This window comes from Dasypus novemcinctus, chromosome 23 (assembly GCF_030445035.2).
Source record: "Dasypus novemcinctus isolate mDasNov1 chromosome 23, mDasNov1.1.hap2, whole genome shotgun sequence".
NCBI lineage: Eukaryota > Metazoa > Chordata > Mammalia > Cingulata > Dasypodidae > Dasypus > Dasypus novemcinctus.
Window position 1 is genome coordinate 63,993,889 of NC_080695.1, and position 24,653 is coordinate 64,018,541.

Here is a 24,653-nt window from a genome sequence, read left to right on the forward strand (position 1 = left end):
TCTTTGCCATTGTTCTAATGCTTTTCTCCATTGTGATGTGTGTGTGTGTGTGGAATCTGAGAATAGCAATCATTGAGGTCATTTTCTGAGTTTTACTAAAATCAGAATGCCACAGCAGAATGTTTTGTCTCTGTGCAGTGCTCACAAGTAAAGGGGCAGGTTGTCACTTCTAAGCGAGAAAACATCTGGGATCAGTTGCTTGATCAGCTTCCACCTAATTTTCTGACGGTGTGTTAGTTGGTGATTAGGATGTCTCAACCATCAAATGAAGCCCACTGCAGGTTTACAGATTCCAATGTGCGAAGAGAAGAATTCAGTAAAAATTTCCCCTACTAGTTTTAAGAACACTATTATTATTACAATCTGCAGTGGAAAGGAGGCTATCAAATTAATAAATGTGCATATTTCACACCGGGTCCCTGGACAGCACACTGGCACCAAATCTGGCTTTAATCATGGGGCCAAACAGCTATCTTCCATCTAATTCATTACATGTATCCAGTGCTAGACCATCGCCAAGCGCTTTACGCATGTAAACTCATTTACTCATCACAATAATTGTCCTCTGGTAAGACACACCATGCCAACTTAGAGAATGACTTTAATGACTCTATTCTCAAATATGAAGTATATTTTAATCTCCCAATTGTTTATGTATTTCTCTTCATTTTATGGATACACCTCATTGCCAAATTGCTATAATTTAAAGGATATAATTTTGTTTATTACACAAGCTAAATTTAACTAAGATAAATTACAGTTGCAGTCTCAATGATTTCTTGGAGCTCATCTTGTGTTATTTAATTCAAATAAGTTGCATTGCTATGTGTTGCTTCTTAACATATTTTGCACTATCAAAACAAAACATTGCAAAGCACCCCTGTTATTTTTCCAAAGTATCCAATGTAGTTAAAGATATTAAACTCATTAAATTGGAATTAGTGATGACCTCAAGGTGTGTTAGGCAGCCACGAAGCATAATAAGAAAATGGCCTGCTCTCAGCCTACTTCTTTATTATTATTATTACAAGTTTCATCAGAAAAACAATTTTAAAATAATAAAATGTCTATGATTCAAAAGGTATTATTGAGCTTCTTATATTTTACCCACAGAAAGTGTTTGTTTATGTTGAAAAAGTTATGTTTCTTGGTGTCCAAGGGCAGTTTCTTCTCAAAGATGTATGTATTTGCTTTTTAAAATTTAATCTCTGTTGATTTTCTAACAATTTGTAATAAGTGGATAAGATGGCTTCATTCAGCTAATTTTCTTATCCTCAATGAGGTTGAATAAAAGTGTTAGTTTACATAGTATCTGTTAACTTTCTAGACTACTCTATGATTTAGAATCTTGTGAGTTAGTCTGCCCTTCTGAAACATCTACCTGATGCCTAAGTTAAAACAAACATGAGAACTACTTTTAGAGGAAATAACCGTCTACCCATCTAAAACTTCATTACCTCCACTACTTAAGTGATGCTTTTTCATTGAATTGTCATGTGAATGTAATGTCCTCAAATGACTTTTTCAATTGAATTTACCAACATCAACAAGAGTTATAACACAGCAGAGACCTTATCTGTCTGGAGCAGGGGGTGAAACAAAGAGGATGGCTGTAGTGGTGGCAGACCTTCCAATATTCACGTCCACTCCAAGATATTAGGATCTCTTCCTAACAAGTTATACTTCTCCCAATTCTCTGCACATCACCCCTTTCCTGCCCCCTGGCATGCAATAAAAGCAAAATTAAAACCCTGCTTATTTGCAGGTTCCTTGTGGTTAACTATTTGAGTTTAATCTTGTTCCTCTCTACCTTTGGCCCCTGGAAATTTCTATAATTATGTAGGATCCTATGGTCTCTTTATCTGCATTCTAACATTCTTCCTTGATTGTGTCTATGTTCTTATTATCCCTGGCCTGCTCTGTAAAATTCCATGTTTTTCTTTCTTTTTATCATGTTACATGCAGTCTTATAAAACACCTCACATAGCTTGTAGAATAAACAATGGTTTGAACAGACAAATAAGCAATGACTGGCTTCTTTCGGAATGATTAGATTCCCATTAGGGAAAGGTTCTTGGAGAGCCTGCAAACACGCCAGGGCTTCGTGTTGGTTACAGTGCTGGTTACGGCAAGGAGCTCGCTGACCGCCCCTCTGGCTGTTTTTCTGCAGAGCCCTTCAGTGCCTCCGTCTGGGTGATGATGTTTGTGATGCTGCTCATCGTCTCGGCCATCGCTGTTTTCGTCTTTGAATATTTCAGTCCTGTTGGATACAACAGAAACTTAGCTCAAGGGAAAGGTGAGGACACCTTCGTAAGCATGAGTCAAAGTTGGTGCTATTTCATTTACCCATGCTGGAGATTTCCATTTTAGAACACAAAATCCTACATCACCCTGATACATCATTCTAGTCACGATGCTGGGTCATTGATATTACTTGTAATGCCAGATGTGTGCAATATTCAACAAATAAAGGATAAGGCAAAATGAAAAATGAGGCATTTTAATCGGGTTAAATTGTGGAGTCAATAGTTGTTAGGTGAAAACCACCAAGAGTCAACTTGTGGAAAGCAGATTTGGAGAAAATTTTTTTTTTTGCAAATGATTTTTTGAAAGGGTGGGTCAAAACTAGTGTTAAAGTTAGACTCAACTGTTTTATACAATCTAGTTTAAGAACATTCTTCAAACTATTGAGCCACATTTGCATTAGTTTGACAGTAAATATAATTTGAAATGGAAATGATATTTTTCCCCCAAGAGTTGCCTTTTCCTCTTGACAGGGCCTGGCCTTAGTGTATTGCATTTGATGAAGCAGCAGTCAGGAGGTAGAAAATTGAATTGGGAGGCTGTCTTTGACTCTAGCTCGTTAAGAAGCTCCCACACAAGCCAGCATCCATGTCTTATCTGTAAACACATTACACTGTTTTGAGTGGATTTTCTTCAAGAGGTTCTAAGTGGATGGTATCAGAAGGGTGCCAGGACCAAATCTCTTTCCTGAAAAATGACTTGGTTTGGTGGATGATAGGAGATCATGGTTCAGTCATTCCACAACAAGGCATTTTAATTTGCCACATATTTTTTTCACTTTGAAGGGTCAGTACTGGAAACAGGCAACGAGCTATGGGCCTTTATCATGGGAATTTAATTTTGTTGGAATCTTTCCACTACTTCTTAACCATTGAAGAGGGTGGAGATGACTACATCAGCCACCAGCCAAATGCTAAACACTTTAGTACATTTTTACCAAATGCCAGAAACCATCAAGTTCTATTCAAATGGAAGTTCTATTCAGCCTTCACAAGAGGGCAAGGCACTAACCATTAAGGGGCTTCCTGGCAGAGTGGAATCACAGACAGCTCTCTGCGGGCGAGCCTACTGTAGTAGAGTAGATCTTGATGCTTGCAGAACCAGAGTCGGTGCTGCTTATGAATCCACTCATTTATACCATAATGACTGAGTGGGTACAATTTGCCAGGTTCTGCCTGCACAGGCACCGGGGAGAGTGTGGCAAAGCAGATAGGGAGCGTGGAATTCTGTATGGACATAATCAATATTTCCATACAGAAATTAGTAATCGCAGATTGCAGTAAACCCCCCACAGAAGAAACACACGGGAGGAGCTTCCTCGGAGAGGGAAGGACTTTCGGATGAGATGACATTTGAGCTGAGACCCGAAAGTGAGAAACATTCGGTCATGTGAAAAACAGAAAAAAAGCATTCCTTGCAGGGGAATCAGCCAATACAGAGGCCTTGAGGAGGACTCCAGTTGCATCTTAGTGGATGGGGTGGACAGCAGTAGAAAATGAAGCCAGATGTGGACAGCAGTAGAGAACGAAGCCACAGGTGGACAGCAGTAGAAAATGAAAACGAAGCCACAGGTGGACAGTGGTAGAGAATGAAGCCACAGGTGAACAGTGGTAGGGAATGAAGCCAGAGGTGGACAGCAGTAGAGAATGAAGCCAGAGGTAGACAGCGGTAGGGAATGAAGCCAGAGGTGGACAGTGGTAGAGAATGAAGCCACAGGTGAACAGTGGTAGGGAATGAAGCCAGAGGTGGCAGCAGTCATCCATGGCAAGCATTTCAGAATTTCTTCCAAATGCAATGAATTGGAAGAGAGGTGGTATAGCATGTACCATGTGAAAGGCCACTGAGGCTGCTCTAGCGAGATCATGGGAAGGGGTGGCCACAGAGGAAACAGGGAAGCCAGTTAGAAAGATAGCCTGGTTTTCCAAAAGACAGAATTCCAGTGGTTTGGACTTTGATGGGACAAGGGAAATGAAGATAATTGGATAAATGTGAGATATGTCTTTAAGGGTAACAGGATACAAAGGTCACCAGGTGGGATAATTTCTTCTTTGGATGCAAAGAAGGAACTCGCTCACGCAGATTCCCGATCCCTTCCCTGTCATCGAGGCTTTCCGTTTGCTGCTGACCTGGATGTGGCAGCTCTCAGGAAGTGACAGCCACCTGTTCCTTTGTGCAAAATGGTTTTAGTTGCTTTCACTGCACGTTATGGGGGAAATTATATGACCTGCTAACACTATTCATGAACCAGGATCTCCAAAGGTCTTGGATGGATTCCTCAAAATTGTCTATTTCTGATTCCCAAATAGCTGTCACTTCTGAACAGCAGGCATCCCTAATAAAATTAAGTAGTTTTTGAAGTTCTACTGGATTGACTTAATCATTTTTTTTTCATAAGAGTGTCCACCCTGCCTCTTGAGAATAAAGCCTGGAATTTCATAAAACCAGGGAAGAGAAACAGGAGAGATTGAAATTAAGATTTGTAATAATTGCCTTCTCTCTACTACGTTTTATATGGATATTATAAGCATTTCTGTGACCTGAGTATGGACTCCGATATGCACAGAACTTGCTTTTCCTAGGCTCCCTGCCCAGAACTTCCTAACGTCCATCTATCTAAATTCACTTCTGCTACATTATTTACAGCCCACTCTGCTTACATCACCAACTGAAGTAGATCATTTTTTCTTATCTTCAATTACTTAAATGACAGAAAAATTAACCTTCTGTTAAAGAAGGACCTTTGACCCATGAAATGAGAGCATAAATTGATTTTTTCTGTGCAGAACAAAGACTTGAAAGCTATAAAATGTGCTTTTCACAGCATGCCAATTCCCATCCCAATAAAATGTGGCATATTGTTTTACCTCTTGAGTTAAGTCTGCTACAAGGAACATTTCAGAATCTTAAAAGAGACACATTGCTGTTGCGTGTCTACACTGAGGGAGAAAAAGTGCTGTGATATCAGAGTTCATTCTCTGTGACCCTGCAACTAAATGTCTTCCACCTGTGAAGTGTTAGAAGAATTAAACTCTATTGTTCCATCTTTTAATGTCTCCATTTACAGAGGGTTTTATTTTGGTTTAATTCCTATATTGTTTACCCTTTACTGCTGAGTTTAACGAGCAATTGCTAGAAACAATCAGATTAGAATACCAAACACCGCGCCTCTGAATTGCATGGTTCTTATATATAGCATATCTGATAAATAATCAAGAAGCTCACCCACTTTTATAAGGCTCTCTTTACTATTTTCAAGGAGATTGGTTACTACAAATGGAAATCAAAGCCAAATTGAAAACAAATTCTAAGGCACCTTCTTGTCCAAATCACATTTTATGTAAATGTTTACTTGCCCTTCCTTTCTTTGCTGTTTAAAGAATTGTGGCAAAAAATGCAGCTAGATACAAATGTGGGAAGAATGCTCATATTTCAAGGAGGAAGTGGTCGTGCCTGGGGTTCAGGGCCATGCTGGGGCACAGCTGGGATGTCATCCCACCTTGTGGGAGCCTCCGGTGTTGCCGGTGGCCGCTGCGTGGTTCTCTCATGTTCACACGCGTGGGTCTTAGGCAGAAGCTGAGATGTCCTCTCTGTTCTTTGCAGAGCCCCACGGGCCTTCGTTTACCATTGGAAAAGCTATATGGCTCCTCTGGGGGCTGGTGTTCAACAACTCCGTGCCCGTCCAGAACCCGAAAGGCACCACCAGCAAGATCATGGTGTCCGTCTGGGCCTTCTTTGCTGTCATATTCCTGGCCAGTTACACGGCCAACCTGGCTGCTTTCATGATCCAGGAGGAATTTGTGGACCAGGTGACTGGCCTCAGTGACAAAAAGGTACGCTCCCCGGGCCTGCCTCTCTGTCTAAGTGTTGGTCTTAAGGGGTCTCCCCTTAGAAGGGAGTGGTTTAGGCTCCGATCATCCAGACTTGTCAACTCTAAAGCACAAAGCCAGAGCGGTTTCATATTTTTCTTTTTAACTCAACTTGTAATATTTTTGATAATCTTGGGAGCCGTAACTTAAGCTCACCTTTCCTAAGTCGACAAGGTTCCGGATCTAATTTGGAAGCATGGTGTTCTGGAGTGGCCGTTGCTCGTATTTATATTGTCATTCTGATGACGCTTCCTGGGATTCAAGGACACATTCCCACTTAGACTGGAATTCATCCTTTCAAGGAGGGTGTGATTTGAGAGAAGATCTCCACCAGCCTGGATAGGGAGAAACTTGGGGTGGGAGGGGAGGTCTAAGCTGTAGGTGCCCCTAGCCCTGTGACCTTGGACAAGTCTCTCAAGTACACCATGCCTTGAGTTCCTCATCTGTGATATGATACAAGGCTTCTTAAAACCCCACAAAGAGACGAGTTATCTGAAATCTCCTTTTTCCTGTGTAGTCAAATTGGCCTCATCAGCATCTCCATCTCACCTGAAATTTCTTCAAGGGGTTCAAAAAGAGCAGACGGATTTTTTTTTTCCCATATTTCATTGGTCCCTTTACCTCAAACAGATCACCCAGCATCCCTCATGTGGCTTTGCTTTCCCAATCAGTAAAAGGAGAATAAAAACACCTGCTCTCTCTCCCTTTTCCACTGAAAGGTAACAAGCATTTTGGGGTTTGAGTGGCTATTCAGAAATGCATATAGAGGAAGAAAAGAGGTAAACTGGGTGCATCCTCCTATTGAAACTTTGTGTTCAAGAAACAAATCCTGACTTGCTAGATTCAGCAGAGTTGAGATTGCAGCACTGCAAAGATTTTCTGTCTCGCCTGTGTGGATAATTTGTCTCTCTTTATAAAACTGTACTGTCATATCTTGTTGGCTTAAGTCTACATATATCTTTGTTGCATTCATCAACAAACTGCTGAATAGAAAATCAGTCATGAAGTCTTTGCAGCTTATCATGATAAACACTGTGATTGAAAGAGTTTCAAAGGAGTCTGCAATCAAAGATGACGAGTGGTTGGGATAAAAGGTGGAATCACCTTCCCAAAGGACCATCTCACTTGTGTGTGGTTGGCTTCTCTCTGGCAGTTTCCCACTCCAACTTGAATAAATATCACTCTATGTACCTTGGTTCTCAAGACCCTGGATTACCTCTTCTTCTCCCACATAGTCCCCATTCTCAGGTCTCAGGGCAAATATCTCCTCTTTGGAGAGGTCATCCGTGACTAATATGGTGAACTTGCCTGTGCTCCTGTGAAACTTAAGTTCCAGAAGGAAGGAATAAGCAATATACCAGTAAACATGAATGGAGAGAACATCAGGCAGGGATAAGTGTCATTAAAGAAACAAATCTGGTGAGATTTTAAAATTGACTTGGGGAAAGGGGATGTTAGAGGTGTGCTTTTGATGAGTGTTATATGACATTTAGTAGGTGCTCAATAAATAGTTGTTGTTTCAATGGCATATTAATAAATGCAAATCTAGTTACATCCTGTAGACCCACCACTTGCATCTCCTTGATCCCTTTACCAGCCCTGTGTGCCCAACCCCATTTTACGTGTTTTGCTACCAAAGGCTCGATCCAGGGGTCTTCAGAGGATTGCCTTCAGGCACTGGCCTGGTAAACACCTGGGCATTGAAGTCCCCCCCAGTTCTTGCCACAGCCTGTAATCCTAACCGGTGTGAAACTACAAGAGTCAGCTGCTTCCTGGCTTCTAAGTGGGACAAACTCTGGGGTGCAATTTACTCTTTAGAGTACTCTCCAGGATGGGACTGAGGCTGGGACCTTTGCCTTAAATCACAGCCTCATTGGTGGATTTACTCTAACCCTCTCCTTCCCTCCCTTCTTTCCCCTACTCCCTGCCTGGCTTCTCCTGGAGCCATTCCTTAATAACTCATGTCTTCCCAAATCCTTGACTCCACCTAAGACACATGGTACCCACAAGGCAGCAGATCAAGCGTTAAGAATCAAAAGAGCTGGCTCATGTTCCCTGTCTGCCCCTGACTTGTTGACCTGCCTTATTCTTCTTTGTAAACTCAGGGATCACAGCTATTGTGAGGTTGTGAATGTACCTTGCAGGCTATAAAATACTCTCCAGATATGAATGTGACTCCAACATATTATGGGTACAAAAATACAATTCCTAGAAGAAGTGATTGGAGATGTAATGGAGCAGTAGGGAGCGCCGTCCTGGATAAGAGGATTTTTCCAGAAAGAAGGTGAAAGCATATTTTTCTTGTGGCTATTTTGAAGAACAAAGGGAAAAAAATCACTTACTATGTAATGTTGGGTCTATATACCATGGTCCCTTGTGGGAAAATTAATTAGAACCACTAATAATTTGACTGACCTTCTCTGACTTGGAAATACCTACGACAGATACCATATTCTCAGGAGACACAGATCCCTTTCCTTGCTTGGAGCATTAGGGGTTAGCAGTTAGCAGATTGCTCTTTTAATTAAATGTTTGATGCAATTAAATAAACGGCAAAATTCTTGGAGTAAATAAGCAAACTGCTCCTGGAAGCTTAATAACAGAGAATACAAGAAAGTCTGCAAAATAAAAATCTTCACTGAATCCATTTTAATGCTGTGCACAAGTGGTGGTGATGGCATTTTTTATGCATCCCTGTGTAACAACTCAGATTTACAATAAGCCACCTGCAGAGTTAGTGCTTGGTATGAAAAAGGCATCTTTGGAATGGCCCCTGGTGCGCTCAGGTGAGCTGGGGCTTAAATTACAAATAGGTGAACTCATAGGCGATGCTCCCCTAGGAATTATTAAAGGGAAGTTGGGATGTTGGTGGGGAGCTTTTCTAAAATGTTGGGTTATTATAGTGGAGGAAATCCAAATCTGGGAGGCAGATTTATAAAGTGGGAAAAGCACTCATTGTCTTTGGGACCAGATGGATCTGGGCTCAAATCGTGGTCCTGCCACTGAAAGTCTGTGTGGTCATTGGTATATCGGTATGCCCAAGGCTTCATTTCTTGGTAAAAGGGGGATGTGAAATACCTTTCTGGCAGGGTTGATATTAGAATTAGACATAATCCTCACACAGGACCCAGCACATGGTAGCCGTTCCTGTTTTAAGTATTACTTCCTCCTCCTGCCTTCCTCTTTCCCTCCCTTCCCCCTCTTCCTCCTCGTACATCTTCTCTTCATCTCCCTCATTAGCACCATCACTGCCTGATTCAAACCATTCCTCACTTCTGGGGCCTGAAATGCTGCTGCACTGAGTTGGCCTGTTGTGGTAGCAATGGAGGGGGCTCGGCTGGCGGCCCACGGATGTGCTCTCCTCGAGTTGCACCATCTCTGGACACTGAATTTATGGGGGTTTTGGTCCAAGTAGTGGAGGCCTCTGGGACTCTCTGCCCTCTGCTGAAGGCCATGCACTTGTTTGATGCTCACAGCAAGAAACAAGTGGAATTCCCTAGGAGAAGACTGAGCTAGAAATAGGAACTTCATTTATTTGATATATTAGGGTTCTCCAGAGAAACAAAAGCTTGTGTGTGTATGTGTGTATATATATAAAGAAATTTATTTTAAGGAATTGGCTCCTGAAGTTGTGGGGGCTAGCAAGATTAAAATTTGTGAGGCAGGCCAACAGGCTGGAAATTGCAGAGAGAATTGATGTTGAAATCTTGAGTCTGAAATCCATAAGGGAGGCAGCAGGCTGGGAACTAAGAGAGGAGTAGATGGTACAGTCTTGAGGTTCAGTTCTTTTCCTTAAAACCTTCGTTCTTTTCTCTTGAGGCCTCCAGCTGATTGGACGAAGCCCACCCACATTTCAAGGGTAGACACCTTCAATAAAGTCAGCTGACTCTAGCTGCAAATCACACTCACGAAATACCTCCACAGCCATGTCTAGACCAGTGTTTGATCAAACAACTGGACACTGTAACCTAGCCATGCTGTCACATGAAACAGGCCGTCATATCTGGCAGCTATAGAAGGCAGATAATTTTTATAAATGCATGGCTTTTGGTTGGTTAGAAAAATGAAGAACTGTCCTTGTTAATTGGTACATTTTTCCTAAAACTTTTAATTCCTGGCCTTCCCTCACTGAGGCCTCCATTCTAAAATGCTCACCATATCTCATTCATAACTGTCTCCATCTTGATTGGAAAGAAAGAATTAGAAAATAATCCTCTGTTCTCCAAATCGGTGGGAGCCTGGCTCCATCATTTGGCTAATGCTGCTCTGAGTAAGAACAGGTGATGGGTACCCAGCATGAGAGGGTGCCAGGTGCTCGTTCATGCACTTTCCATATATTCACTCGATTAAGTACAAAAGCAATCCCCAATTTACAGATAAAGAAACTGAGGCCCAGAGCGCTTCAGGGGTGGCCCAGAATGGCTCAGCTTCTAAGTGGCTGATGAGAAGCTGAGCTTGACTTCTCTGAGCCCGAGGCCAGTTGCAGCCAGGTCAGTGAGGGTAGCCTTAGAGAAAGCCTTCAGGAGCTCTGCTGGCTCTGGGCCCGGTGAATCCACGTGCATCTGGAGGCAATGGAGACCTCTGCACCTCTCCTTCCTTTGCTAACCTCCACGTTCATTTCCTTCTGCCTGGCCATGGAACTCTCTGGAAGAAAGTTGCACTAGGAATCCTCCCTGCAAGAAATATGTGGAGCATGTCCTCAGTGATAAGTCCTGTCAGGAGTTGAGCCGTCCTTGTCCTTGATCTTCACACTGTAGGTCGTGACTCTTTAATCGATCCTAAATCAGCATAAGGGATAACACCTGGCAGATCACACCTGGAAAGAGAGAGTACTGTGAATTGTGTGTGCGTGCAGGGTGGCAATGCAAACGGTATTGTGAGGCATGCTTTAAAAAGTTTGCTTCCTGGATCTTGGGACTGGGCTGAATTTGGGGGCTGATAGTTCTATCAAGGCTAGAAGAGTGTGGAAAGCATCCCAGAGACAGATATCTGTACCTGTGCACAATCCTGAGGCAGGGAAGAAAGGGAATCTTAAAAGAGCTCTGCAGCGCCTCTGCAATAGCTGGGGTGGGGAGGCATTTAGTAAACAGGCATCTCCGAATGCCTCTGTGATTGGGAACGGCTGCTCCAACGAGCAGATTCACGGCCAGCTCTGCTACCTCCGCCCCCCCCCAGAGCCTGCGGCTGCCGGCACAGGAGCCTGGGCCTGGGCCCCCTTCCCTGGTGTGAAGGTGTGATGCTTGTGGCTGGAGCGAGCGCAGAGAGCACACGCACACATGCACAGAGTCGAGAGGCAGGAGGATCTCATTTGCACAGTGGATGGATGGATGGCCGCTTCCCCCCAATCCAGTCGAGGCTGCTCATTAGGCAGCAGCATGCCTAATTTACAGGAATGATTTTCAACTGGAAATTTTAATTAACGGTGAAATGAAGTGTGAGTCTAGAAGAAAGATGTTTGTGGTTGGGCTGACTCTTGAGGAAACTTGGAGGCTTTCTCGGGCAGGTCTTGGTGCCGTGGAAGACATGCCTGCCTGGAACCTGGAGAGACCCCTGGGGTCCAGTCCTGGTTCTGCCATTGGTTTCCTGAGTACCCTGCCCCTCTCCAGGTCCCAAGATCCTCCTCTCTGAAAGAGGAGGGGGTCCTTGGCAATGGTCTCTGGGGAACGAAATTTAAGACGTTGGCTCCCACTTACTAGTAGTGTCATCTCACTTGAACAGCTCACACCACCTCTCTGAGCCTCAGTTTCCTCATCCGTAAAACAAATACTCTAAGATTCACTTCCTAGCAGGGCTGTTGTGAAGCAGGGGGACCCTTGTCAAAGTGCTGGCAGCAAGTAAGTTCTCAAAATGACTTAGTCATCATTAGAATTAATCTCTAGTTCCAAATCCTGTCTTTCATAGAAAAATGAGGCCCAGGATGACAATAAAAAAGAAAAATAAGAATAGCTTTAATTTTGAGTGCTTGCTCTGTTCCAGACACTGTTCCAATGACTGACAAACACTATATTTTTAAATCCTCCCAGCAACCCTGTCAGGGCAGTGCCGATTTGATCCCCACTCTCCTGATGAAAAATCAGTGGAGGCAACATGATGTGAAGTGACTCACTAAGGCCCCACAGGGTGTCGGTACAACAGCCTGAGCGTTTGCAAGCCACGACTGAACCCGAGCCTGAGCCTGAGCCCGAGCCCAAGCCCACACCTTTAACCCTTGCCTGGTGCTGCCTCCAGTTTGTTGGCTGTATTTCTGGGACTCGGACCCATTTGTCTTGATTCATGATCTGAGTGGTCGCAAACACCGAAGCCTTGGCCAGACAGGATGAGCCAGCCAATCAGAGAGGACCAGCGGCTGGACCATGTGGAGTGCAGTAGGCACTTACTCAATAAATATGGCATGCATGAATGAATGAGTGGAGAATGAATGAGTGGCAATATATAGTCCTTCTCTGACTGTGGTGAAGGTAATAACAAATGGATTTCAGAGAAGGAGAGATTGCTGGGGATCACTGAAAGTTTTATTTTAAGGTGGATAAATGAATTGGAATCAAAGTAACATCTTAATTCCAGCTCAGTCAGCATTTATCGAGCATTGACTCTGTGCCTAGAACTCTGCTGGATCCTATAGAGGGGCCAGAAAAATCCCACAAATGTCTATTGAGCACACAGCAAGGCCCAGTTCTGGGCACTGGTGAACAGTGTGGAAATATTCCTGATCTCCTGCGACTCACAGAGCAGTGGAAGATGTGACTAAGTAGAAAGCAAGCTTATGTTTAACTCCTGATACAAGACAAAATGATGACTGATTCTTCCTCCTCCTTCTTTTCCTCTTTCCCCTCCTCCTCCCTTTACACCTGCCCCTCTTCCTCTTCTTCATTGCCTCCTGCCTCTCCAGTTTCAGAGACCTCATGACTACTCCCCACCTTTTCGGTTTGGCACGGTTCCTAATGGAAGTACAGAGAGAAACATCCGGAACAACTACCCCTACATGCACCAGTACATGACCAAATTTAATCAGAAAGGGGTGGAGGACGCCTTGGTCAGCTTGAAAACAGGGTAAGGATGGTGATGGTTTCTTTTTCTCTGCAGGACCTCCGCTGTTAAACCTTGCAGAAAATACTTCTCTGCGTGGTTGATGCTTATCTGTCCGGCTTTTTGTGGTTTGGGGAGAGTGACTGTGGTCAAGGTCATCCCAGTTAAGCGCTGGTTTTGTCACTCTGATGACCTTCACACATGTTTTTCTGAGTTGTGTTAAGAAAAAGCAAATCTAAGGCATTCCAAAATGCAGAGAGCCAGAGGGGTTGCTCAAACTGAAAAAGAAGTTGCTCCAACTCCATGGAATATTTTAGCCAAAGAGAAAGATCTAAGAGGCTTGAGAGTTTACTTAAAGTGTTATGTAGATGTTTCGGTCTTTTTGGGGGGGGGGAGAAGCTAATACCAGGAATAAAGATAAAGCTTTATGTGACAACTGAACATATAATTTTGGTGAAGAAGAGAGAAAATATGAAGAAAAAGCATTGAGAGCTTAAATAGTCTTTATAAAACATTCTTTTCTACTTGTCAGAGTCATTCATTGAAGCTGCAAAGACTGAACAAGGGTTAAGAGTCTAAGACTTTGGAGCTCAAGGGATGTCTTAGTTTGCCAGAGCTGCTATGACAAACAGCACACAGTAGGTTGGCTTAAACGACAAACCTTTTTTGTTTCATGGTTTTGAAGGCCTGAAGTCCAACATGAAGATGTCCGCAAGGCCACGATTTCTCCCCCAGTTGGCAGCGTTGGAGGCTGTCCTCCATCACATGGCCATCTCTCTCTACTTACTGGCTTCTTCTGACTTCCAGCTCATTCCAGCTTCTGGTTTCTACTGACTGACTATTTCCAAATCCCTTCTTTTTATAAGGCCCATAGTCATAGGGATTGGGAGCCACCCTGATTCAATCTGGCCACTCCTTAGCTAACAATAACACCTTCAAAAGGCCCTAGTTACAAACGGTTCACACCCACTGGGATGCGGATTAAACCCAAACATGACTCTTGTGGGGGGAGTGATTCAGTCCCCAAGGACCCTCTCTCCCATCCTTTTATTTGCTGTATGAACTTGGACAGTAATTAAATCGCTCTAAGTTTTATGTGTCAATTAGGAATAATCATAGGGCATAATTCAGAAAAGTTTCGTGAGGATTGAGAGAGAAAATTTAATAAAAAAGCATTTTGCACACTGCTGTTATTTGTGATAAAGATTAAATTCTAGTCCATGTATTCTGTAAAACGTCAGGGATGTGTGAATGCTTTTTTGAAAGTGTACCTTTAAAAATGATTTTGTTTTAAGTGAAGGAGTTGTTTAATGAGGAAAGTTTTGCTTACCCAAAAAATTATGGAACACCTTGGTCATCAGGAAAGCGTACCGCAGTGCATTCTCCTCACAGTTTAAGAAATAGCCTCTTTCTCCTTGGCTATCGTGTCGGCTGGTCATGAAGGTCAAGCTGCTGTCTCGTGGGGAGGGAGGGGTTCCCTTTACAACATCAAGACTTTGACCAGGAGCATTTTGTCATCCAATGTCTACCTTTGCAATTTCCATGGTATCTCTGCAGGGGCCAGGAGGGCATTTATTTAAAAGTCAGGCCCATGATGTATCCAAAACTCATTCACAAACTGCTCATTCTGACTTGGAATGATTTTTTTTTTTTTAATCATTGAAACACATACTGAAATGTACAGAAAATGTACAAATAGTCAGTACACTGTTTGAAGCCATTAAACATCCAGATCAGTTAACAGGACATCACCAGCCCTCCCAAACCTCCAGTCAGAGTCTTCTACCAGCCACTCTGACTTCTGAAGCCATAGGTTGGCTTTACCTTCTACGTAGGTTTCTTTGGTTCTTCTGTCTTTGGCTCAACATTTTCTTTGTAAGATTGTTGCTTATAGTTCCAGTTCTCACACTGTCTTTTCTGAACAGAATGACATCGTTGGAATGTGACACAATTTCATATATCCCTTTGAATCTTGTTGAGCACTTGGGTAATGTCCCATCTCTGGTTATTATGAATAGTGCCTCTAAGGACATTCTTGTACACATCTTTTGTTGCACAAATGTATGCATTTCTCTGATATATACCTAGGACTGGAATTTCTGGGCTGGCCTGTGTATATGTTCAATTTCATTAGACACAAAATCAGACTGATTTCGATGACTTTCCAGCCTGGGCCTGGGTATTTTTTCCCCCACTCTATGATCTTTTACTCACATGTAGTGTTGCTTTAAGCAAACCTTGAAAACAAATGTGGATGAAAATTTGGGGAACTTTGAGGAAGTAAGTGTGAGAATATAGTTTAAGCTTGGCTGGCCTCCGCTTCACCCATTTGTCACCCCAAAACACAAAATGGGTTGTTTTCTTTCTTTTTCAATCATTTTTTTTTTACAAAAAATAATGCAAACAAAAATTGAGTAGAGAAATGGAAACCATCCATGGCCATAAATTGTACAAATTGCTTTTCGGGAGCCACATAATAATTACAGCATCCATCTTAGCAAGCTCGGGCAGATGGTGGATTCACTCTATACTCAATCTCCCATGAGGGTAATGCTTTGCTCTGTGACTTCAAGCTCAGAAACTAGAGTGAAAGGGCTATCAGCCTTTACTTTTAAGAAATAACTCTGTGCACCCTTAGAGAGGAGGACAAAGCCTTCACTGCTCATCCCAGGAGGTTCAGTTTCGGTGGGGTCAATGTCAAGAGAAGTCACCTGCAATGCATTTACGTGTTCAAAATCAGAAAATATATAAAAAGATAAACAGCTAAGAGTCTGCCTTACGTGCTGTTCATCTGCCTAGTGCCCCCCACAGTAACCTGATTTGCTAGTTTCCTGTTTATCCTTCCAGGTCTTTCTGTGTCAAAACAGAAAGAGCTAAAGAGTAATTATTTTACAGATTTGTAATCTGTCATTTAGTGGCTGTACCATAAATAATATAGATAGTCAGTGCAATCTTCTTGGACAATTAGGTGGTTTCCAATCTTTTGCAAGGAACAGTTCAACGAATATCCTTGTATATGTGGTACATCCGATGTAGAAAACGTTTGTTGAAATGCTGGGTCAAAGACTACATGCAACTGTAGTTTTGATAGATATTGACAAATTTTTTCCCAAAGGAAATTTACATTTACTCCATCAACCTAAGACAATGCCTATTTCCACAGTCTTTACCAACACAATATGTGATTAATATAAGAATTTGCTAAGATAATAGATTAAAAAATGTGCTGAAGTATACTTAAATTTGTACTTTTCTTCTTATCATTGAATTTTGACCATATTTTTATGTGTAATTCAGAACAATCTGAACTTCCTTTTTGGAAAATTTTCATTAATTTTTCTATTGGGGTGTTAGCTTTTTTCTTACCAATTCATATGTTAGGTCGATGAGTCCATTATTTGTGGTGTGATTAAAATTATCTTCCCCAGTTTGTTGCTTGGTATTTTTTTCCATGCAGATTTTTCTTTTTTGTAGTCAAATATATCAATCATTTTATGGCATGTAGCTTTTGACTCATAATTCAAAAGTCCTTCTCCCTCCTATTTTGGTTGCCTTTTTAATATTTGAAATTTCCCCTGATATATGACATGAGTTAAGACTCCATTTCATCAGATGATTATGAAAACCACCATCCCAGGGCTGCACCAAGACCTGCCAGCCTGTTTGTGTTGATCGTGTCTTCTCACCATCTACATGAGTCTACTCCTCTTCCAGTGTCTACTGTGCCCTGCTTTGTGGTTTTTCCTCCCCTTTCTCATCTCCTGTTCCCCTTTAAAACATTTTTCATTATGAAATAAATTATTTTAAAATATGAAATACACAAGCATGTACTATTTAAGGAACAATGATAAAATGAACTCCTCTTGTGCCTAGTTTTAAAAACAGAAACATGATCCTTCCCCTCCTTCCCCACATATAACCTCTCTTGATGGTGCCATCCTTCTGGAAGACAGAGGGAGTTGCACCATCTACTCCTGCATTATGAAACTTCAGGGATCCAGATTCTCTTTTGGTTACCCCCAACACCATAAAATCCAGGAGACCTTGACTTTGACCTCCACCCCCAAGGCTCTGAGAAGATCTCATTGCCTTCATAACACCAGCTGTTTGGTAAAGCCATGTGCATACACAGGAAGGTCAGTGCAATGGTGAGGCTTCTTCATGGTATGCCATTTCCTGGGAGGACCTGGCACACAAAAGGGGGCATGCCTGAGCGGTCCTCGATGATGGCCAAGAGAGCCCTGGCTGGGTCTGAGACCAGGCTCTACTATTAGCTAGCTGTGAGCTGGGACAAGTTACGTTGTCTTTCTGAGTCTCAGTTTCCCCATCTGAATCTCTGTGGACTGTTAAGTCTCAATTTTGAGGCTCTTTCATTCATTTTGAAAGACTTGTACTACAAGACAGTCCGTAAAGAAGAGACCCACCAGGTGCTTATATTTGGATCCATAATCACTTGAAGGAGAGTATAGGTAGAAGGAAACTTGCAACTAAGTAAAGTTTCATTTTTCATTGAAATCTATAATGAATGAAGAAAAATCATCCCCAAATTATCAGGTAAATCAGTGAGAAAATAGGATTCAATGTGCAGACATTGACAGGGATGGGATTTTTCAGAAGCAGATCTGTTGTGACATGTGGGCCTTCTCGGAAACAAAGGTAAAAGAGTAATTAGTGACCCAGGTTTCTGAATCAATGTTTCTCAAAGTATAGACCCAGAGCCACCTACACAAATCACAAGGGGTGCTAATAAAAATATTGCACCCTGAGCCTCCAGGGGTGGGGGACCTTGGAATCTGCATGTTTCAACAAGTACCTCAGATGATTCTGATGTACAGTAATTAAATTTTGAGAACCTCTGCTCTAAAGGAAAGAACTGAAGCTTAAATGAGTGCAGACGGATTTAGATTTACAAATGCTCTGTCATCAGAAGCTGATGTTTTCCAAGCAGTTTTGGCAAGTGGGCAAAACTGCAAGCATAGCACTTAAACTAGATTTAAATGAAACAATCAGCCTGCCTAGGACTCCAAAGAGCCTCATATTTCAAGGCACAGTGGAATAGTTCATGTTTTTTTAAAATTTTGATTGATTTTCACATACAATCATGCGGATATAAAATAATGGAAAAAATCCCAATTTCCTTTAGAAGCATCTACTCTTTAGCCCTCAAGGCCCCTATTCCCTATGTGATTTCATTCCCAGCCCTACATTTTTGGGAGACTGACAGGCCTCTTTCATTGAGTAGTTTGAGAGAAGATTTGGAAGGGAGGGCTGTCTTTGGACCAATAAGCACCTGTCCACAAAGTTCAAGTTTTCCTCAATGATGAATCTGTAAAAATAAAAGGGCAAGGGTGATCATATCTCTCTGTAAATATCAGAAAAGTCTTCACAGTAGAGGTGACCACTGAATCCAGGTTTGCAAAGTCTGTGGAACTCAGGAACCCACATTTTTGTTAGCCCAGCCTAGTGACTGAGGTGTAGATCAGATGTAGGTTGATTGACTGAATATTGGAGGAGGATGTTCTGCCTGCAGTGGACAGGACAAGGAAGAGGACAGGCAGGCTAGGAGATGGGAGCAGGTGAAGCAGAGGCACGGGGCATCCGAGTTTAATTTTGAGTGTAAGAAGTTGGATGTGCCTTTGGGATGCCATCATCATATTTCCATATCATCTTTGCACTTGTTGATACACTTGCATTTCTGAGATACAGTGCTGGGTACTTTAGATGCATTATCTCATTTAAGACTCACCCCAAAATCCTATGAGCTGGTCACGTTTATTATCCCCCTTTAGAAATGAAGAGCCTGAGGCTCAACAAGGCTCATGAATCACTCAACAGGCTATTTAACCAAATAACCACACTGTAGGAGTATTAGGTGTCAGAGTTAATAATCAAACCCACATTGGATGTGCCACCGAGGCCATTGGATTTAAGGGGTTAGAGCTTAAAACTCAGGGGAGAATTGTAGACTAATGTTACATATTTGAAACATATATATTCGTAACCTATACTGATGGGTATATAAATGATGCCCTGAGACCTGATAAGATCACAGCATCCTTAGTTCCCTCTTCTAGAGGGACTGTCTGGAGATCTTGGAGTCACCAAGGCAAAGGAGGACCAGGAAGGTATCATGGCTCCTCATTGAAGTTTATTTCCTTTGCAGAGCAAGTGCCTTCAAGGATGCGCTTGTGCAGTTTCAGTTGCTGTATTTATCAGCCACGTAGAATTGACCTTGGAGGGTTCATTTTCAGCTACTGAGTTCAAAAGAAGGCATAGCCGTCAGGGTCAGCATGCTGCTCTCCTAAGTGGGATAACATCATCTCCAGAGGAAATCAGATTGACAATGACCTCGTTTCTGAGATCCACCCCCACGCTGCAGATAAAGCTCAAAAATAATTTCTCCCACATTATAGAGTTAAGATTTTTCCTTATTAAAAACTCGGAAATGCATAGACATCTTTTTTTGTACTTGGAATTTTTTCTTTTTAAAACTATTAAAACCATATTAAGGGATTTTTAAAGCCACCCATTAAAAAGAGTTAAAAATAGAAAAACCGAAAAAAGATGTTGAATAGAGCGCAGACTTAATTTTGCAAACTCAGAGAAGGAGAGAAGGAAAGAGAGACCAAGGAAGAAAGAAGACTGAAAAAAATATATACCAAAATGTTGTCAGAGGTATTGTTAGGTGATGGGATTATGGTCTTCTTTATATGCTTTTATATGTAGCAAATTTCATACAGAGAAAATATTGCTAATAATAATCAGAAAAAAAGGTTTCTTCTGAATACAGGTCTTCATTTCTTCCTGCATTTCCTCCAAATGTTCACGCTCACATTTATACGTTCCACGTTGCTTTTGATGGGTGTTTATGTTCAAATTAGTGTTTTGCTTTTCTCCTTTAAATCTATACAGTGTCATTAGATAGTTTTCATGCTTAATGACTGTGTGATATTTCATTTAGTTAAGGAAGTTGTCATTAATTTAACCTTTCACTGCCCTGTGTTTCCATCAGACACCGACTGGCATTGAAGGGCACTTAAAGAAATGGTGATTTAAAGAAACTTGCCGAAACTGGCTGTCCTTCAGCCTCTCTCGAACTCCTGTGCCAGAGCAGCCTGCCTGCCTTCAGTTCTAACCCTGCTTCTGTGTTGTGGACAATGAGATTTTTGTAATTAGTCATAGTTTCCATTTTTGCTTGGATTACTCCTTAATTTGGAGGGTAATTTGCAACCCTCCTTTAAAACTTGGACGAGCTTATGACTTGAATATCTGTTTACTGACTTTCTCTACACCTTAGCTACTATTCCCCTCTGAATTCACTTAACTCGAATTGCTTTAGCCTCATGTTTAAACCCTGCTTTCCTGCATCTTCTTATTGATTGCTGAGCTCACGACCAGGACTTCAAATTTCGTCACATTTCATCCTGATTCAACCCTGCCAGATTCATGATCTCTCCATTTTACAGAGGGGAAAACTGAAGCTCAGGGAGATTAAGCAACTTGTCCAGGGCTTAACATCTGGCGAGTCAAACTCAGACTCCAACCTCGCTTTCTGCCATGATAGGTTAACGCTCTGCTTGTCTAGGCAGCCGTGGGGCTTAGCACAGGCGAGGCGATGTGCTTGCCGATCAGCAGCTCCAATTTCGGAAGTCTCAGCAGCGTGCCTCCTTTCTCCCCGCCGTGATTACCATGAATCGCTCACCACTGACCCAGGTGCTAAAATGGCCACGGTGTGAGAGCGTCAGGCCTGTGGGTTTTTCTTGCCAGTGCCTTGCCCAGTTGGCAGCAGGTGCTCCAGCAGCAGCTGGGAGGAGGGAGTTTTCCTAGCGCCGGGCTGGCTCAGGCCACGGAAGGCTGTGGCACAGGTTGGGAAACACTGTTTACACCCCATGGCCAGTGCTTGGGGCCAATCCCAAACAAACTGCTTCTCCCTTGGCAAGTCCAGCCTCCTTCCCTCAGTAGAGAAATGCAGGTGGAAGAGGGATAGGAATGCAGGTTCCACACCTGCCCGTTTCTCCACCTGGGCTCAGTGTGGTTTTCCCAACACAGGTGTCCAATGTCAGGGCTGTGAGCAGGCTCTCCTGGGGTGCCCAGGGCCTGCAGAGAAACATCCCTGTGCTCAGTGCTCCAACTGTGTGTGTGTGTGCGGGGGTGCAGGGAGTGGCATTGTGTTCCACTGGGCACACCTATGCCACCGGGGTGCTTGGGAGGGAGGCCCTGGCTGTTCGGATCATTTCCACCAGCTGATCTCCTGTGGCTTGTCCACCCCATGCCTCCCCATCTCCATTTTTACGCAGCCTTCATTACATGCCAGATGCTGTTATGGGTCCCTTACCTCTAGTGCTTCATTTTGTCTTCACAGCCACCTGTGAGGTTGGCACTTTCATCGTGTCCTCTGTGGAGGCAGGGAAACCATGGAACAGGCAGGGGATATTAGTTGCCCAGGCCCAGGGCTGGCCAGCTGCAGGGCTGGGGTTTGAGCCCACGAGGTCCAGCTCTAGGTTTGCTCCTTTAACAAAATACATTCTCACTGTAGAGACTCAGAAGTGCAAATAAATGAGTAGCCCTCTGACCATGTCTCAATCCCAAACTGCTCCCCCTACCTCCCCACCCAGGCAAGCACTCTTATCTGTTCGATGTATGTTCTACACCTCTGCTATCTGCATTTGCCTGTATTTATATGTCCACATATAATTATAATATTTCATCTATGGGATGCTATTAAACTATGGGCAGTGTGTTGTGCTTCATTTTTAATTATTAGTATGTTTGAGAGAGCCTTCTGTGTCTAAAGGTATCTTTTGCCTTCATTTTCATAGAATGCTGGAAAGAATTCTAAGGTACACATGCATCATAGTTAATTTAACCTTTCCTCTCTTGCACTCTTTTTTTGCCATTAGTCATGCAGCTGCATTTAAATCCTTACAAGGACTCTGTGCACATCTGCAAGTAGTTTTCTAGGAACAATAGCAAGAAATGGATTCTCAAGTATTATGCATTCTTGAAGACTTGCTTTATGTAAAGTATCTGACACTGTTTATGACACCTGATGCGGTTTTCTTGAATACTGGTTCTATTCCTACTAGTCTCTTTCACTTTCATATATTCTCTGGCCTTTCAGACTCCCTGTCTTTCAGTCTTGCGATGAGTTCAGTATCCTCGGTATGAAACAGCCCTTAAGGGCTAAGTCTCCTGGATTCAAATTCCACCTCGGGCAGCCTCCAGCCATGGGACCTTGGACAAGTTGATCAAACTCTTAGACCCCAACTTTCCCTTTTATCAGATAACACTAATTTCAGGGCCAACACTTAGGAGTGCATTGTATGAATGCATGGAGATAGGCAGGTTGAGAGTTAGTTAGCACAGATCCCAGCACACAGAAAGCATCTGAGAAAAGTAGGAACCAAGAAGACATTTTTTGAGTTTTCTTTGTAATATGCTTTGCACCAGGGTATTTGCAGCAGAATGGCGAGCTCTGACCCAAACCCTTGAAGAGTAAAATCTAAGGCACTCTATAAAAGATTTACAATTTTTCCCTGCGTCAGAACACGAGTTGTGGTATGATGAAAGAACAGCATTTTCACAGTGCTTTAGAATGCACTGGCCATTTTTATAGCCATTACTTCTTGGAGCCAGGACAGAACTACGTGGGAGAGATTATGTAGTTTTTTCCTCCTGTTCAGACTGCAGAAATCAAGGCCTAGAGAACTGGATAGATTTGTCCAGCATCCCTCAGTCTGCAGCCAAGCCAGTTCTTCCGACCCTTCATCCCATCTGTGGATCTGCATTTGGGAAGCTCTGCAGTGGCCCTCCCGGCTCTGGACACAAGTTGCCTTGGCAACTGGCAGCCTGGACTTAAATCATTAACTCAGTGAAACACCCTGGGCAAAGATCTCAAAGTAACACTTCCAGCCAGAGTTCAGGGTTCTCGTCTGAAAAATTAAGAAGGTGGATTACATAATCTCCCAAAGCCTTGGACATGTGGTCAGTTGAGGTCAGACAATAAGTTGAAGAGAAACAAGCGTGAATTTGCAAGGTATGTCCAAACCTTGCTCTGTTTGAGCTTAGCAGCCAAGTCCAAGCACATCACCCCACCTCGGAGCTCGCTTTCCGTCCTCTCTCCCCTTCTCGTCTGGTCCATCTGCCTCTCTCTGCTCTCTCCGTTCCAGTCTCTTGCTAGTTCTTTTGCTACCTCTTCTTTTCTTTGCCTCTCCCTTTCTGATCCTCCTGTGTCTCTGTTTTTCTCTCTTTCTCTGTCTCCCTCCTCCCTTTGTCTCATACTCTATCTCCATCTCTCTCTCTCTTTTGATTCTTTCCCTCACTCGTTTTACTCTTTCTCCTTCTCTGTCTCTTTCCCTTGCTCTCTTCTCTCTTTCTTGCTCTTTCCCTTCTATATATTTTCCTCTCTCACTAACTCCCTGTTTCCCTTGGTATCTGCTACCCTCCTCTCTTCCTCTCTCATTTCCTTCCCTGATCCTATTTCTATCTTACAATATTGCTCCAAATTTTCTCAACTAAAAAAAAATTCCTTTTTACTCAATCCATAGTGAATATTACTGGTAGGATAATAAACCCAGATCAAATAGATGATACCTGAGAGCTCATCAAGTGAAATTTATTAGTGATAAAATTCTATGAGGACTCTAATCTTTTTGGTAAAATTTGAATTGCTGCACAATTTTGACTCAGGAGAAATTAATTTGGTGGAAGTAATGACCACAAAATAAAACTCAAAATGACTCATAAAATGTGTTGCCCAAAAGCCGATGTATGAATCAAAATCTTTGTGAAGTTTAAACAAAGAATTGATTTCAGTGAAAATAGTTTCCCCAAAATTGGAAACAATTTAACTGTGGTACACAAAACATTGATCTAGGAATTAAGTTGGCTTAATGAGTTTGCTCGGAGAAATGCTTCCTTGGTGAAAATTCATCAATGTCGGTATAACTCTGATTTAAAATTTTATATTAATCAACTCAGTCAAAACGTCCTCAAGCCCCAAATAGATGGGACAGAGAATTTCCCAGTTGCATGTGAAGCCCCTTTGAAATCAGTGTTTGCGGCCACTTTCCTGAAGTCAGAACACCCTGTGCTGATGGCCAGTAGAGTCTCAGGGTGAGCTGAATGCCTCTTACCTGGACATGCCCTTTGAAAGGTTGTAATGCCTCAGTGGGACCACTTCTGGGGCCCATGAGCACCCTACCCTCAGTAGTCCTGTATCTGTGCCTGATCCTGATCGACAGCACAACTGCTTCTCTGCACGATGATGTCATCACTGCCACACAAGCCCTTGAATTTGTACCAGCATCTGCAGTTTACAAGGCACTCTCACTCCCATTTCGATCCAGCTACCAGCCACCCCTGTGAGATTAGTATTATGTTCACTGTCTTACAGATGAAGAAACCAGAGTTCGGAGAGGTCCCATGACCAAGCCTCATTCACAGAACTAGCAGAGG

At 42.7% G+C, this 24,653-nt stretch overlaps 1 protein-coding gene across 6 annotated transcripts in view; it reads left to right on the plus strand.

Moving 5' to 3' along the window:
* Positions 1-24,653, plus strand: part of GRIN2A (glutamate ionotropic receptor NMDA type subunit 2A) — a 456,692-nt gene that overhangs the window by 321,926 nt on the left and 110,113 nt on the right. For all 6 annotated transcript variants that reach the window (XR_009183080.1, XR_009183081.1, XR_011647224.1 and 3 more), the window contains exons 9-11: positions 2,171-2,296; positions 5,905-6,134; positions 13,060-13,220. Coding sequence is in view for 2 of the 6 variants with exons in the window: in XM_012526023.4 (XP_012381477.1) it covers positions 2,171-2,296; positions 5,905-6,134; positions 13,060-13,220 (517 nt within the window). In the remaining 4 variants the exon portion in view is untranslated. The remainder of the gene's footprint in view (positions 1-2,170; positions 2,297-5,904; positions 6,135-13,059; positions 13,221-24,653) is intronic.